A 15333-nucleotide genomic window follows, 5' to 3' on the forward strand; every position below is an offset into this window, starting at 1 on the left:
TTGAGCTAAAACAACTGCCAAGTTAGCCCATGCCAAAGGCTCTTGTCTCATATATCTACCGTCTAGATATATTACTAGCCAGACCAGTCTTGTGTCAGTAATCCACAAACAGTAGGAAGATCTTGTGTGCTTTCCATTGACTTGGCTAACTCTCCTGGGAGAATCCCAACTGTTCCAACGAACACAGTAGTTTCAGTCCAACTCTCTCATGTGCTACCATTGGACTTGTTACCACCTTGATTGCACAACTGTCAGCATCCCATGTAAAATTCTGGTGGTTTCATACATTTGTCTTTTTTCCCTTTCTCGAGTAGCATTTAAAATAACTCAAAGTGAATTCAGTGTTTATGTATATCAAAATAACATAGCCATGTTTGAAAAGGGCCTCAAATGTGTTTGCAAAATTTGTGCACACAACCATTTTTGTGCGTAAAAGTCAAAGGAGTATATGTGTAAATACACTTGGGAAAGCCATTTTGGAAGCTGTAAAAGGCCTAATTCAGATCCCTGAAATGACAAGGATTTCCAACTTAAGTTTTGACTCACACTGTTGTTTACCTTGATTTTACTGCTTAAAATGATAGCCACAGTTCTTCCATCAATTATACACTGGAATACAGAGGCACAAAAGCTGTTACTTTGATGCTGTGACATGTTAGATTTTCATTACAGCTTTGGTGTAGTAACAACCTCAGCTTTGCTGTAGCTACAGTCTCATTATGGTATTTAAGAGCGAAAGAGCTGCCATACTGGGTCAGACCAGTGGTCCATCTGGCCCAGTATCCTATCACTGGCAGTGGCCAGTACCAGAGCTTCAGAGCCAGTGCACAGCCCAGGGAAATTTTGGGGAGATTCTCCCCTGTCTTCCCCTCTCTGTTTCTAGCAGTCAGAGGTTTAGGGTTGCCCCGACTATCTTGGCTAATAGCCATTAATGAACCTGTACCCCATGAACTTACCTAGTTCTTGTTGAACCCAATTATACTTTTGGCCATCAGAACATCCCATGGCAATGAGTTCCATTGGTTAATTGTGCATTGTGTGAAAATGTATTTCCTCTTGTTTATATTAAATCTGCTGCCTATTCATTTTGTCGGGTGACCCCTGGTTTCTGTATCATGGGACAGGGAAAATAACCCTTCCATCCCATGGAGAGATGAGGCTCAAGGCAGTCTACACTACAGCCCAGATTGACACTCGGAGATCGATCCACCAATGGTTGATTTAGCAGGTCTAGCGAAGACCTGCCAGATCGACTGCAGATCGCTCTCCAGTCGATCCTGGTACTCTTACCCCCAACGAGAAGAATAAGGTAAGTCAACGGGAGAGTTTCTCCCATCGACCCCCTGTGATTTAGACCCAGCAGTAACTCGACCTAAGGTACGTTGACTCCAGCTACGTTATTCATGTAGCTGGAGATGTGTAGCGTAGGTTGACTTACCACGGTATTGTAGACATAGCCTCAGTTGTGAGTGAATTAATCAAGGTAAATGTGCTGGATGACCTAAGGTCTCCATTGTTTGCACAACTATGTGTTCACATAATCAGACTTTGTGTGTGTGTGTGAATCTACTTTTTTTTATTTTATGACTTCTAAAATAAATTCATTCCCAGAACACATCTGTTCAACTCTGCAATGGTTCACGATGACCTCAGAATTAATACCCTGATGGGTCTTTAGTGATTATAACATGGATACTCCTCCACTCTTCTGTAGACACACATGCGATATAGCTTCAGAGAAGTCTTATGCCACTTGTAACAGGAAACAATAGTGTTGATGAATCAATGAATGGATGGGGAATGGAACACATAGCCTTGCCCCTCCAAGGTCACTTTTTAAAATCCAGTTTTAAGTCAATACAGTGACCAAGCATCATTGCCACAGAAGGGCTGCTTGGAGGTTTATATGTAGGATGACCATATTTCCTATGCTGAATACGAAATACCTGGTAAAATTACACTTATTCAAGCGAGTTCAACAGCAATCAATCAGAACTATGCCGTACAAACATTCAAATTAACATCAAGTGTATTGAGCCCTATTAAAAATAAATACTGCGTAGTTGGATTCTTTTTATTTACCTTCTTGTCTTTAAGGCTTATGAGTTCTCACTGGGAGGGTTGGCACCCCCATTCCCCCACACTCCCTGTACACCTCTCTCACACGGAGGATGACTGACCTACCTGACCCTCCCTGCCCACTGCCCTCCATGTCTGGCTGGGCCCCGGGACGGACCTGCCTCTTCCGCATTTTCCTGGGGCAACACATGCAAGAGGGACAGGGACTGATGCAGGGTCACATGCCGCCCTCCCCAGATTGTGGCCAGCAGCAGCCTTTCAACACTGTGTGAGAGGGAAGGGACGGGAACTGCTTTGCGCGGGGGCAGGAGGGCAGCATGTTAGCTGCCGCATAGTGTCAAAAGGCAGCTAACACCTCCAGGCTGCTACTGGCCATAACCCAGCCACCTCCAGCTACAGCACAGGCAGGAAGAGGTTAAGGCCTCAGGATGATTGTGCACCGGGGCCCAGGGAACCTGTCTACAGGGGCTTCAGCGAACCAGGCCAGAGAGGTGGCTCAGTGGGGAGGGTGCCTAGGGGATGGAGCAGCCCCATGCTCCCAGGGATGGGAGGTGAAGCTCTGACCAGGGGCTCGTTGTCTGCACAGCACTGGGAGCAGGCTGCACCCTGCTGCGAGGGGGAGGGAGCAGGGAGAGGACATAAAGAGCCAAAGGATGAGCAGCAGAGGCAACACGTAACTGGCTGCTGCCTGGAGCCTGCCCGCACCCACAAGCCACCGCCGCGCACAGCGAGCACCAGCCAGAAATGGTATGGAGGTGAAGCCTTGCTGGCCAAGAGCTGGTGCATCTTTGTCCTGCCACCAGCCTTGCACACCCACCCCCATTTTCGGCCACTGTACCCTCCCACCCCCATTCACCGCTGGTGAGCGGGCGGCTGGCGAGTAGGGATCTGGCCAGCAGCAGGACTCACCAGTACTGATTGGGGGTGAGAGGGACAGACCGAAAATATGAGACAGTTTGTCCATTTTAAAGAAAAAGCAGGAGGGCTTAAATATGGGACTGTCCCTTTAAAAACAGGACATCTGGTCACCCTACTTATGTGGAATGTGAAATGGGTGTGGTGGACTCTACTCCCATTTCCACTGGACACACATACCCACATCACAAAAACCACCAGCACAGCTGGCACTTCTCGGCAGTCTTGAAGTGTTAACAGAAACCCAGGATTGAATGGGTTACGGAGACTGAGCTACCGCTCTGTCCTCTGCAGAGGCACTATGAGGAGGAGGAGACAGTGCTGTTGCCCATGCTGAATCCCTTATATAGGTACTGTAAATAGTGCAGAACTTTCACATCCACGGCTTGTACCTTGTACCTTTGTCTTGTAACTTTCACTAGCACTGAATTTTATTTGCATATTAGAGGGAAAAACTAGAGATAAGTATAACTTTTTGAAAGGGTGATTTTTTTTCCCTTGTGCAATAGCTTGATTATGCTAGAGAGAGAAACCTTTCATCCTTGAGCTTTGGGGTTTATTTCACAATCTTGATAACTTTCTAATCTTTGTTTAATAATATACAAATATCCCAAGAAATGGTAATGTGTTTCTTATTACTTTATGCGGATTATTGACACAGAGCCTGATCTAAGGCCCAGTGAAATTCAGTGGAAAGACTCCCATTGATTTTGTTGGCATTAGATCAGTCCAGTACTTCAGCACTGCTGCTGAATTTACATTAGATATTGGTATATGGTATGGGCAGTATATGCATATTTATTATTTGCATGCTATGTTTAGGAAGCATTGAATTCTTTCTCGATAATTGAATGTGTGCTTTGTGTAACTTATCTGTTATTTCCTATATGTTAAGGTGAAGTAATGCCAAAGACTCGAAAATTCAGGTTGTATTAAACTATTTGCCACTCTTCTATTTCTGAAAACCTGTTTTATACAGAAATAGCTTAATACAACCTGAATTTTCGAGTCTTTGGCATTACTTCCCAGCACATCGCTAAACAGTCAGAATTTATTACCTAAACTAATTCACACTGCATATGTTGTATAGAAGATAATATATGTGCTGAGCACAGCTGTATTGCAATAAGAAGGCTCCTTGCAGTAACAAGTATATATTTTTCTAACACTTATGACTGCTTTATTTCTCCATCCACAGAGTGATCGTCTTCTTATTAAAGGAGGCAGAATAGTCAATGATGACCAGTCGTTCTGTGCTGACATTTACATGGAGGATGGTCTCATAAAGTATGTACAGGATTCCCATATTATCTTACCTTCTTTGTTAGAGGCAGGAGTCTTTTTTCCTCTTGACTGCAGGAATTGTGGGTCTGTGGGCTATTGTATGCCAGTCCAGGTTGGGTGGAGTCTGTAGTTTGCTTGCCCACCTGGTGAGACACTCAATTCCTCCCCCTTTCTCAGTGGAGCTTGTGTGTGTGTGTGTGTGTGATCCCATGACATGTTCACACAGTAACCCCAGTGAATAAAATTCAGTTAAACCGATACGTTTATGACACAGTATCCGTTGTATGCTGAGATGATATCTAACTGCAGTGGGAACAGGAATTATCTTTTAGCTTTGTCCAGTATCCAGCAGGATTATGTCACAAGAATGACACTTTCCCTAATTATACAAGATCCCATTTGTTAGAGCTAAAGAGGATGGATCTGTGCTTTTGAGAAGCTACATCTTTAAAATTCTCAGAGATTTCAGGCAAAACTGTGAATCTCATCTTTTCATCTGGCTTCTGGGTGTGTTATGGAGCACAATAATGACTCCACTGTTTAAAGGCTGAAATTGTTCTAAAGTGTAAAGTATATGAAATGGGACTAAATCCCAGTTTGGTGGATTGCAAGCCCTAGGATAGTTCATAGCAAGGGAACTTAAACACTTCCAAAAAAACATGCCTTGCCCTGTGATACAAAGAAAATACTCGGCTTTCCCTTGATGGAAATGTATTTTTAAAACCTGCAGTAGGAAAATAATTTTTAAGAGGCATTTTTTCATGTCTGTTTTAAGCCTGAAGGCAAAGGCAGCCTATTAACCACTGGTTTGGTGCCATAAGGAGTCATGGAAAGAAGTAGTGTTTACTGAATATTCAGTACTGGTGTGTGAGAGGTGTTCTAGGCTGGCTGACACTGAAATGCAGGGAGCAGGGATATAGTCCTCTTTTACTTCCCTTCCAGATACACCAAAGAGATTGAAAGTTCCCTGATGAGGCCAGCCAGTCTTTTACCCAGTTTATAGGGGCAGAGTGAGAAGAGGATTGGTGAATATAGGACTTATAGGGGCAGGGGCTGCAGTGTTTGAGTGCAGGAATGGATGTGCGAAGGGTAGTGAGATGCATATGTGGGGCTTATAGAGAAGGGAGTACTAAGGTGTAGATGCACTAGTTTATAGGAGAAAAGACAGAGAGGTGCCCGTGGGGAGGAGGATTTTATACTTTGGGTGCATCTAGGGAGGGGAATGTTATGTGGATATATGATACGGAGTTCCAGGATTGTAGGGATTAGAAGTGAAGGAGCATTTTAGGTTCTAGGTACATATATAGTTGAGGGTTTTTAGATACACAGGGTCTTAGAGGGGACTTTTAGTGAACTGAGATTTTAGTTGCCTTGCCCACAATGCAGTACTGCAGTTAGCAAAGGTGTCCTTCCTCTCCAAGAAAGACAGGGGCTAATGGGAATCACCCTGAGTGGGAAGTCATCTTCCCTAATTTCAGTGAAGCGCGGTGAACACACTGGGCTTGAAAATTACACTTGAGTTCACAAAAGCTGCAGCCAGCGATGTCTGTGAGAGAGGCCTTTGTTTACTTTAGGGACCTTGTGATGTGAGTGGAATGGCAAAACCCTGCAAACCCAGGGCTGGCCCAGCAACTGTATCATTGCTCTTAGGAGTTCTCATTCTTTGTAAGAAGTAAGCCTTAGACTTGAGCCTTAAGGGGTGGGGATGGGGGAGTTAATATATTTACTGGGGGAAGGGCTGGCATTTAGGGATTTTGAAACCATTCACCCCCTCTCATACACTCATACATTAAAGGGTCCTGTTGAATGAACTCTTTGTGTGGTGGTTTCCGCAGAGCTTGTTCACATTGGTTTAGGTTCTTGCTGTCTTCTGTGTTTAGATTGTCTCAAGTCCACTGCTGTCTTGTACTAATAGAGGGTTTTCCCTACTTTTGGTAGGTTATTGGTAGAATACATTGTAGTCAAGTTTCATATGTGTATGGCTCACCATCTTGATTACTATCTCATCAGGCAAATTGGAGACAATCTAATCGTCCCTGGAGGAGTTAAAACCATAGAAGCCAATGGGAAGATGGTGATCCCTGGAGGAATCGATGTCCACACTCACTTGCAGATGCCATACAAGGGGATGACCGCTGTGGATGACTTCTTCCAGGGAACGAAAGCAGCTCTGGCTGGCGGAACCACCATGATCAGTAAGTCCATTGGGCAGTTCCTTTCGTGTTGGCTCCGCAGAGGCTTTAAAAAAGGCCTGCTGCATTCAGCATTCTATCATGGCAAAAGACTAGCTTGTTTACTGTCTTGGCTTCCATAGTTCCTGAGACGGGGTGTGTGTTGGGGTTGGAGTTTGGGGTTTTTTTGGCAGAAGCAGCTTGGGCAAGAGTGACAATGGAAAGGGGGTATTGTTATGCAGAAGGAAGGGGGAGGGATGAATTAGGAGAAGGCAGCTGTTGGGATTTGGGGAGAAATGCGTGGGAGCTATGTGGGCATAGGAGAAAGGAGCTGGGCAACTGGAGGAGACCCTAGCAGGAGCTGTGGGAAAAGGACTGGTGTCAAAGAGGGGTAATGGGGAGCATCAATAGATATGGGAGAGACCCAAGGAAAATAGGAAAGAATGGTTGAATAGAAGGAGAACTGTAGCAGGATCTAGGTCAGAGGTGGGCAAACTACGGTGCGCGGGCCACATGCGGCCCGTGGGACCGTTCTGCCCAGCCCCATAGCTCCTGGCCCAGGAGGCTAGCCGTCGGCCCCTCCCCCGCTGTCCTCCCTCCTCCGCACCCTCAGCTCACTGTGCTGTGGGCGCAGTGCTCTGGGCATTGGGGCTGTGAGCTCCTGGAGTAGTGCAGCTGCAGATCCCAGTCTGACCCGGTGCTCTGTGCTGCGCGGTGCATGGCTGGCTCCAGCCTGGTGGTGCAGCTGTAGTGCCGCCAGCCACCAGTGCTCCAAGCAGCGTGGTAAGGGGGCAGGGGCAGGGTGTTGGGGTGTGGGAGGTGGTGCAGGCTCTGGGAGGGAGTTTGGGTGTGGGAGGAGGTGAAGGGATAGGTCAGGGGGTTGGGGTGCGGGGTGCTGACTTCAGTCAGGCAGCTCTTACCTCGGGCGGCTCGTAGAAGCGACCAGCATGTCCAGCTCTTGGGCTCGGGGCGGTCAGGCAGCTCTGCACGCTGCCCCTACCTGCCGGCACCGCTGCCGCAGCTCTCATTGGCCATGGTTCCTGGCCAAAGGGAGCTGTGGAGTCGGTGCTCACGGCAGGATCAGTGCATAAAGACCACCTGGCCACCTCTGCTCCTAAGAACTAGAGGGATGTATCGGCTGCTTCTGGGTGCTGTGCGGAGCTAGGGAAGGTAGAGAGTCTGCCTTAGCCCTGCTGCGCTGCCCCCATCAACTGGACTTTTAGCAGCCTATTAAAATATCCTGGATTGGTTTCAGTAGCCAATGGGAGATCGATGCTGATCCGAGAGAGTTCTGGCCAATATGGAGGTTGTCACCCAGACAGTCTGGTTTTTGGCTTCTGTGTCTGGGTGCCATTTACTGTTGCCAGGTGCCCATTTTTGACNGGAATGTCAGGGAGCGAGAAGCGGTGGGGCGGTTAGATGGGGGGAGTCAGATAAGGGGTGGGGGCGAGGCCATGCCTGGCTGTTTCGGGAGGCATAGCCTCCCCTAACCGGCCCTCCATACAATTTCTGAAACCCGATGCGGCCTTCAGGCCAAAAAGTTTGCCCACTCTAATCTAGGTGGACTAGGAGATGCCAATAGAAAACTTGCCACCGGTGCAGCTAAGATCAGCAAATTGTCTGCATTCATGCCCATGCAGCCAGAAGTAGTAACCTGCTATATAACAGGGGGAGAAGCACATCTCTTTCTGTCTCTCCACGACAAAATTGTCTCTTGCCATGCAATCCCACCTCTTGGCCTGTCTCACTGACATCTCCAATTAAAAAGAGGTTTAGAATGGAAAATGGAACCGAGCCTGAATGCTAGCATTTGCTACCAGCAGACAGGGTCATCAGAATGTTTGCTAGAGCTTAGCAGTAGTAGTATTTTTAATCTATCAGAATTGATTGGGGAGGTTTGTGAAGGTAAGTTTCCTTAATCAGTGGACAAAATATGCCTTTGGGTATTGAAATGTGAGGCTTATTAGTGCATCGATGCTACCTTGCTCAGAAGAGGCTCACTTGAGTGCCACAGAATCACTTCTGCCCTAGAATACCAGTAAACCACAGCACCTAACATATGGTTCCTCAGACTCTCCTAGAGGATTGATGAGTGTGCAATGCTTTGAAGAATGTGGGGTTAAATTCTGCTGTGTTACAGGTATGCAGCACTAATGACTTCATGAGATTGCATTTGTGTAGCTGAGAGCAGAATTTGGCCCATAATACACATTCTAAATGCTGAGTTTTACTTTTGTTGACCCTCATCCTGATTTCTCTTAAGTGTCACATATTAGCCAGGTTAATGTTTAGGTGCCCTACTGCTGCTGGGTAAGACATCTACAATAAAGCCCCCAACCACGTGAAGCTTCCTGCTTTGAAGTTTTGTTACCATCTTGCAACTGAGCCCAGTGTTTTTGAAAAATCACCATGGTGCATGAATCTTCCGAGTGATCCCTGGTCCAGCTTGGAGCAAACATGGGTAGGGTTATCATTTCAGTCCAACAGTAGGTGAAATAAGCACTTACTCCTGTTTTCGTGCTGTTTTGATTGAGGTTCACTTACATCAGGGAGGTAAATTCATTTGAACCCAGAACTCAGGTGAGGGTCATTTAAATCTGCTGAAACTCAGGAGAGGGTCAGGGGACTGGGGTGGGTCAAAACCTAAGGAGTTGTTCATCCAAATCCACATCATGAGGTTGCACAGCGCCAAGGTCTCTAGGCAACTTAACAAAGAACACCAGCAAACACAATATTCTTCACAATAGGGCAGCATGCCCAGATGAACTCAGGCATAGGGACAGAATGATACCCCAGTATCCCATGCTGTCCAAAGAAATAAACAGCACTAATGAAAAAGGAATCAGAATGTGTGATTCTTGCCCTCAAGGATGCTATAGATATGCTCTGGTTTATAACTTGGGCTTTTCTTGGTTTAAAACTTGGTCACAGCTGCTGTGCTTTGGATAGCTTCTTAGGGTGTAAGAAAAGTCATTGATCCAACTGCTGAAAGTTTGGGTTTTCTTTCTTCTCTCCTTCCCCTGGTGGCCAGTGGAATAATGGTCTTCGTGGCAGCATCTGTTGTGTAAAATGGACTGCCGCAGCAGATTACGTCAGGGGCAATAAAAGGTGCATTAGGACTGCATCTTAGCAGGAGACTAAGTTTTAATGGGGTGGAAATAGGGGTGGGGAAGGAGGAGGGTCCTACTGCTTCCGGCTGATTTCTCAGCAGAAGCCTGTAAAAGCCCTTGGTGCTATGCCAAAGGCTGTTAAGCCAAGGCTCAGTGCATTTCCTGTCTGATAAATGCACTTTGGATGTGTCTGAGAAAATGACGGAGGGGGAAGCTCTGAAGACCTGCTTGCTATTTTCATTTCCCCTTGTGCTGTGTGGGAGCTGGGGAAAGCAGTTTGGACCCATCAGGGTATTTTGGTTTAATCTGATTGGGATGTGGGAGGGCAGTAAGGCACTCAGGCAGCAGAGACCTGAGGCAGGTTAAGAGAAGGACCCAGTAAAGGATGCAGTGAGAAGCCAGCAGTCACTGGGTTGTTGAGCACATGAGGAACAAATGGGATGGTGGCCATGTGGCTGGGGAGGAAGAGCCCTTCTTTCATACCCTCAGTTCTGCTTGCCTCTCTTGTCACATCCAGTTGACCATGTGATCCCTGAGCCAGAGGGCAGCCTGACAGAAGCCTATGAGAAGTGGCGAGAGTGGGCTGATGGGAAGACCTGCTGTGACTACTCCCTGCATGTGGACATCACCCACTGGAACGATAGTGTCAAACAGGAAGTACAGATGCTCATCAAAGAAAAAGGTTTGTGAAGAGATGGGAAGGGCCTCCTTTCCTTTGCCCCTTTATTCCTCAAGTCTCTTTACCCTAATCTCCTTTTTCCAGTGAATGCTCCCATCACCTGCAGCTTGGTGACTCAGTTAGCACATAGGCCCAGATCTGCAAAGTTGTTTAGGTGCCTAATGCTCATGGAAGTCAATGAAAATTAGATGCCCAATATCTTTGAGGATCTGGGCCATTGTGTGTATGGCATAGGAAAGAGCATGAATGTGATTAAATCACTGAGATTCAGGACTCCCGGGTTCTGTCCATGCCTTTGCAACCGATTCACTCTGAGTTTAGGCAGGGCTCTGTTTCTCGGTTTTTCACATCTGTAAAATAGGGAGATAATACTTTGTGTGGGGAGGGAATTTATGAGAGTTATTTCATTTATCTTTATAAAGCACCATGAGATCCTCAGATCATAGTCCATATGTCATTACAACACATCAGAGTCGTTGGGTTTTTTGAATAGGTCTCACAAAGGGCCTGAGAGACTCACGTGCTTTTGAAAATCTCACCCTTAAATGACTTAGGCACAGAATTTCCGCTGAAAGTCCCAACATGAAGGTACAATAGCATAAGCATAGATGCTGTTAATCAGTGGGGAAGTCAGCTGTGCATGCATCCGTCAGTCGGCTGTCTCATGCACATTCTGCACATGTCCTTCCAGACCAGTGGTCTTGTCTGTGGCTTTGAGCACGCTCCCTCCACCATCTTTCTAGACAGTGCTAAAGGGGTTAAAATGAGTGGCAGGTACAGTTTTGGAGAACTGCCTTCTGCTAGCCCCTTGTTTTCTAACATCTCTTGGGATCCTGTGTAGCCGTAGATGGAGAATTAGAATGTCCTGAAAATAAACAAACAAGAAGAAAACCAGAAAACTGTCTGCTTCGCCTCTAGCTACTGCCAAAGGCTCCCATTCCATTAGGTCTGTGTAATTATCACATGCCTTGTGAATGTATAAGGGGGAGAGAGCTGGAATAGAATCATTTCTGTTCTTTTTCCCTCTTCTCCACCTAGGAGTTAACTCCTTCATGGTTTACATGGCCTACAAGGATTTGTACCAGATGTCAAACACAGAGGTAAGAGCTACATTACTGCTTTGTGTGCAATCATTGTTGGGCCCCTTTTATTTCGTTAGAACAGTAGCTAGAAAGAAAGCAGTGTACTGAGTGATCAGAGCAGGGCTAGGATGATCATGATTCAGGTTGCCAAATTTTACAGTGTGGCTTGCAGCCACGTTTGGTTTTAATCTGGAGACATGGCCCTTGGAGTCTATTTCTATCAATCCCGAAATGCAGTGTTTCAGTTTGCTGTCAGCAGCTTACTGGGGTGCATAGTCTTTGCATACTGCACCTCCATTTTAAAGATGTGATGGTGTGGCTGGGAGGACCAGAGACGGGTAGATACAAGTTCTAAAGGTTTGGTGATATCTGTGAGTGGTTCAGTGGATGGCAGAGAGGCATTCTGAAAGGGGTGACATGGCATTTTCACACACCAAGCCTTGTTCTGACTGTGAATGAGGTGCTGACACCAAATTCTTTCTCTCCAACCCTCCATTGTTCTTACCTGAAGGCCTGTCTAGTTTTCGGTCAAAAGATAGAGCGTGGGAATTTTTTAAAGGTCAAACACAGACCAAGTGAACACGGTTGAGTAGTAATAATGTTTCCTCTTTCACTCTGTTTCAGCTGTATGAGATATTTAGCTGCCTGGGAGATCTAGGTGCAATAGCTCAAGTTCATGCTGAAAATGGGGATATCATTGAACAGGTAAATGCTATTTTATCTACACTGCCACTGAAAAGTGTGGTATAGAGAGAGAGAGTTTGATGCTGTACAAAAGTACCTAAGCAGGTTAGGTGCTTAACTCTCATTTGAAAGTCAATCCCACTAGATACCTATCTGAGTCTTTAGGTTCCTAAATACCTTTGTAAATCTGGTTCCTAGAGACCAACCAAGTCAGGGCCCCATTGTGCTAGGGACTGTACAAATATGTACTAAATGACCCAAAAAGATTACTGTCTAGGACAGTGGCTCTCAAACTTTTGTACTGGGGATCCCTTTAACATAGCAAGTCTCTGAATGTGACCCCCCCCTTATAAATTAAAAACACTTTTTTATATATTTAACACCATTATAAATGCTGGAGGCAAAGTAGGGTTTGGGGTGGAGGTTGACAGTTTGCAACCCCCCCATGTAATAACCTCGCAACCTGCTGAGGAGTCCTGACCCCCAGTTTGAGACCCTCTGGTCTAGGATATATATATTACATAAGGGAGACTGCCATGTCAGACACTGCTGAACATTTAGGCTTTCAAATAAATAAATAAATAATCCATCCATCATTGTACGATAAAACTGAAGAACAATGAGAATGTTTCCATGAAAATTCCCCTGGTAATAATTTTCTTAACAAATAGCCATTTCCCTGCAGTGTTGGCAGTCCAGCCTTACAAACTAACTAATCAGTTTTTGTTTTTCAAACTAAATGAAATTAAACAGTGAAAAGTGAGATTTTTGCATTATTCTTTCACTTAATCTGAAGCAATAATTTATAGAATAGATGAGGTTTTTATTTGGTTTTAAATTGGTTTTGTTTTGTTTTTAATTTTGGCCTGTCAGTGCCATTTTATGACAAAATTTTGCAGCATTTCATGCTCGGAATAAAAATTCTTTTTTGGTTAAACATGGGCTGGAATACTTGTTGAAATTAATGGGCAGTATTTTAAAACTAGCTAAAGGAATTGCTTCCTTATGCAATGTAGACTTGCAGTCTGGGGAACTTACCAAGCAAAATGGAATAGTTGGGTTTAAAAAGAGGACTGGATAATTATTTGACTGTTAGAAACTTTTGCAGCTATGTAAAATAATATATTGATAGAGGTGGGATAATGAAATCTTGTGCTGTGGGGCAGGGAGGTGTTCCCCCTGTATAGAATTGCCCAGTTGGCAGGATGCATTATGGAGGATTTATCTTCTCCTGAAGTGATATCTGTTGGCCTCTGTAGGAGGAATGGACTAATGGTTTGATACAGTACAGCAGTTCCTATCTGATTACAGTGTGGTTCTTGATAAGACACCATGGCATCAGCCAATTTATGTGCTTTTGTGGGTTTTTTTTTTTTTACTTTTTATTCTCATGCACTTTGGAAACTGAAGTTATTCTTCTCATGCCTCCAAACGTATCTTCAGATTTAGGCCCAGGAAGCTTAACATGAAGGTTGTAACATGAAGGTTTTTCAAATAGTGTTACCTCTGAAGCTGTGTTATCAGTGGGTACCAGCCTGTCACCCTAGTGGTGAATGATGCAAAATCACCATTCCCCAGCCTCATTTTCAGCAGCACTGGGGCTAATACTGCAGAGAATTTATTCATTTGCTCTGTGTAATTTGATACCCTGGACTGTAGTCTGCCTCCTTTCATTAAAAGAAGTGAGACAGTTTCTCAGAAATGCTTTGGTACCTTTGCTCCTGAGGAAGAAAGCCGGATGGCACTTGGAAGGGAGTTTGCTGGCCATGCTTCCCAGAGTCTGCTGCTTTTAGAATATTATATGGCTTCTTCATTGGAACCAAACATGCCTGGGAAAATGGCTTCTACCTGGCCTCTTCCTATATAGAAGCTGCTTTCCTCTCTATAGACTCCTTTGTGCTAGAGTGTTGGGTGGAGGTTGTGTGATTTTCCCAGACATGCTGTGGCCTGCAATAGAAAAGCAAAGCCCTATCAGTAAAAGATTAATATTTTCCAACTGGATGAGCTTCTCGTGTTTTATATTGACTTCTCTGGGTTGAAGTGGGCTCTGTTATTGTTTAAGAGCAGAAATAAAGGTACACAGTACCCTGTGCATGTCACTCTGATTTAGAAACAAGACTAATTTATCTTCCTTGCTAAACCCAGGAGTCAGTAGAGGACATTTCCGTTCACTGTTAGAGAAATTGATACGCAGTGAATCAGAAATTATCTTAATGGAACAGAACAGTCCATTGAGTCCAGTATGTTCACTCTAACAGGAGCCAATACTGAAAGCTGCCGCAGAAGGAAAAGACCTTCACAATGTACAAGGCCAGTTATGCTATAATATGGTGTGCAAAATACCAGAGCCATAGGGGAAGGGGGAATTTCTGTCCAATACAAAGCAATCAGCTTGTGGAGCTGAATTCATGGGATATGAGGGGATAGGTAATGGGGAAAATACTGTTTTGATCTGAAATGGATGGATTGCACTATTATAGTGCATTGTAGTCGGTGTTGTGGATACAGAGAATAGTACCTTTGTGATTTTGAAGAACCAGGGACAGATTTGCTCAGTTTTACTCTGTAGCACATCCTCAGTTCTTGCTACCTCAGTCCCACCCTAACCACCTAAAGCTGTGTGCAAGGTTTACTGGTGTTGTGCAGCCTTGAAAATTACTTCTGCCTTCCAAGCTAATTGATACAAAATGTCACAAACTGTTGACTGATCCAGAATGGGATTAGATTAGGCTGTAAAAGTGAGGATGCTGGTCAGTGATCCTGTTTCTGTTCCTAGGAGGAAGGTTAGGGGACTTTCCCCAACCCCAGCCCTTCTATTCTGGGTCATGATCTGTTTTCTCTCTACTGTCCTAAGGTCACCTGTGTTTCGTATGAGTTTGATCCACATAAGAGAGTGGAGCAGAGTAAGGGGGATGTACATAGAGCAGAGTAAGGGGGATACACCATGCAGTGGAAACTGAAACAAGGGGATGTGAAATATGGTACTTATTGTTGGTGAAGATTGAGAAATGAAAAGAACATTACTGAGTCATTTTTTTGTCAAGCCTTTGTGTTGTGGCTGAGAAGGTAGGTGTAGGAGGCAAAAATATGTGACAATTATCTATATGGCAATTTACCTCTTCAAATGTTGTATAGATATTAACTGTCACTGCTGGAATCCCACCTTCACTATTCATCTAGATGTGATTTTTTTTTTTTAGAGCCAACAGCGTGCTCAGTGCTCTGTTAGACACAAAAATTAGGACAATCAGTGCCCCAAAGAGCTTAAAAGCTGAAAGACACTTACAGGATAATATTTCAAAATGCAACAGATTTGCACCTTGCAGTAA

At 44.9% G+C, this 15333-nt stretch overlaps 1 protein-coding gene across 2 annotated transcripts in view; it reads left to right on the forward strand.

Moving 5' to 3' along the window:
• DPYSL3 (dihydropyrimidinase like 3) overlaps nt 1-15333 on the forward strand; it is a 73314-nt gene that overhangs the window by 42713 nt on the left and 15268 nt on the right. For both annotated transcript variants that reach the window (XM_032801479.2, XM_032801478.2), the window contains exons 2-6: nt 4193-4281; nt 6289-6473; nt 10077-10241; nt 11277-11338; nt 11945-12025. In XM_032801479.2, coding sequence (XP_032657370.1) covers nt 4193-4281; nt 6289-6473; nt 10077-10241; nt 11277-11338; nt 11945-12025 — 582 coding nt within the window. The remainder of the gene's footprint in view (nt 1-4192; nt 4282-6288; nt 6474-10076; nt 10242-11276; nt 11339-11944; nt 12026-15333) is intronic.

This window comes from Chelonoidis abingdonii, chromosome 7, assembly GCF_003597395.2.
Source record: "Chelonoidis abingdonii isolate Lonesome George chromosome 7, CheloAbing_2.0, whole genome shotgun sequence".
Taxonomy (NCBI): domain Eukaryota; kingdom Metazoa; phylum Chordata; order Testudines; family Testudinidae; genus Chelonoidis; species Chelonoidis abingdonii.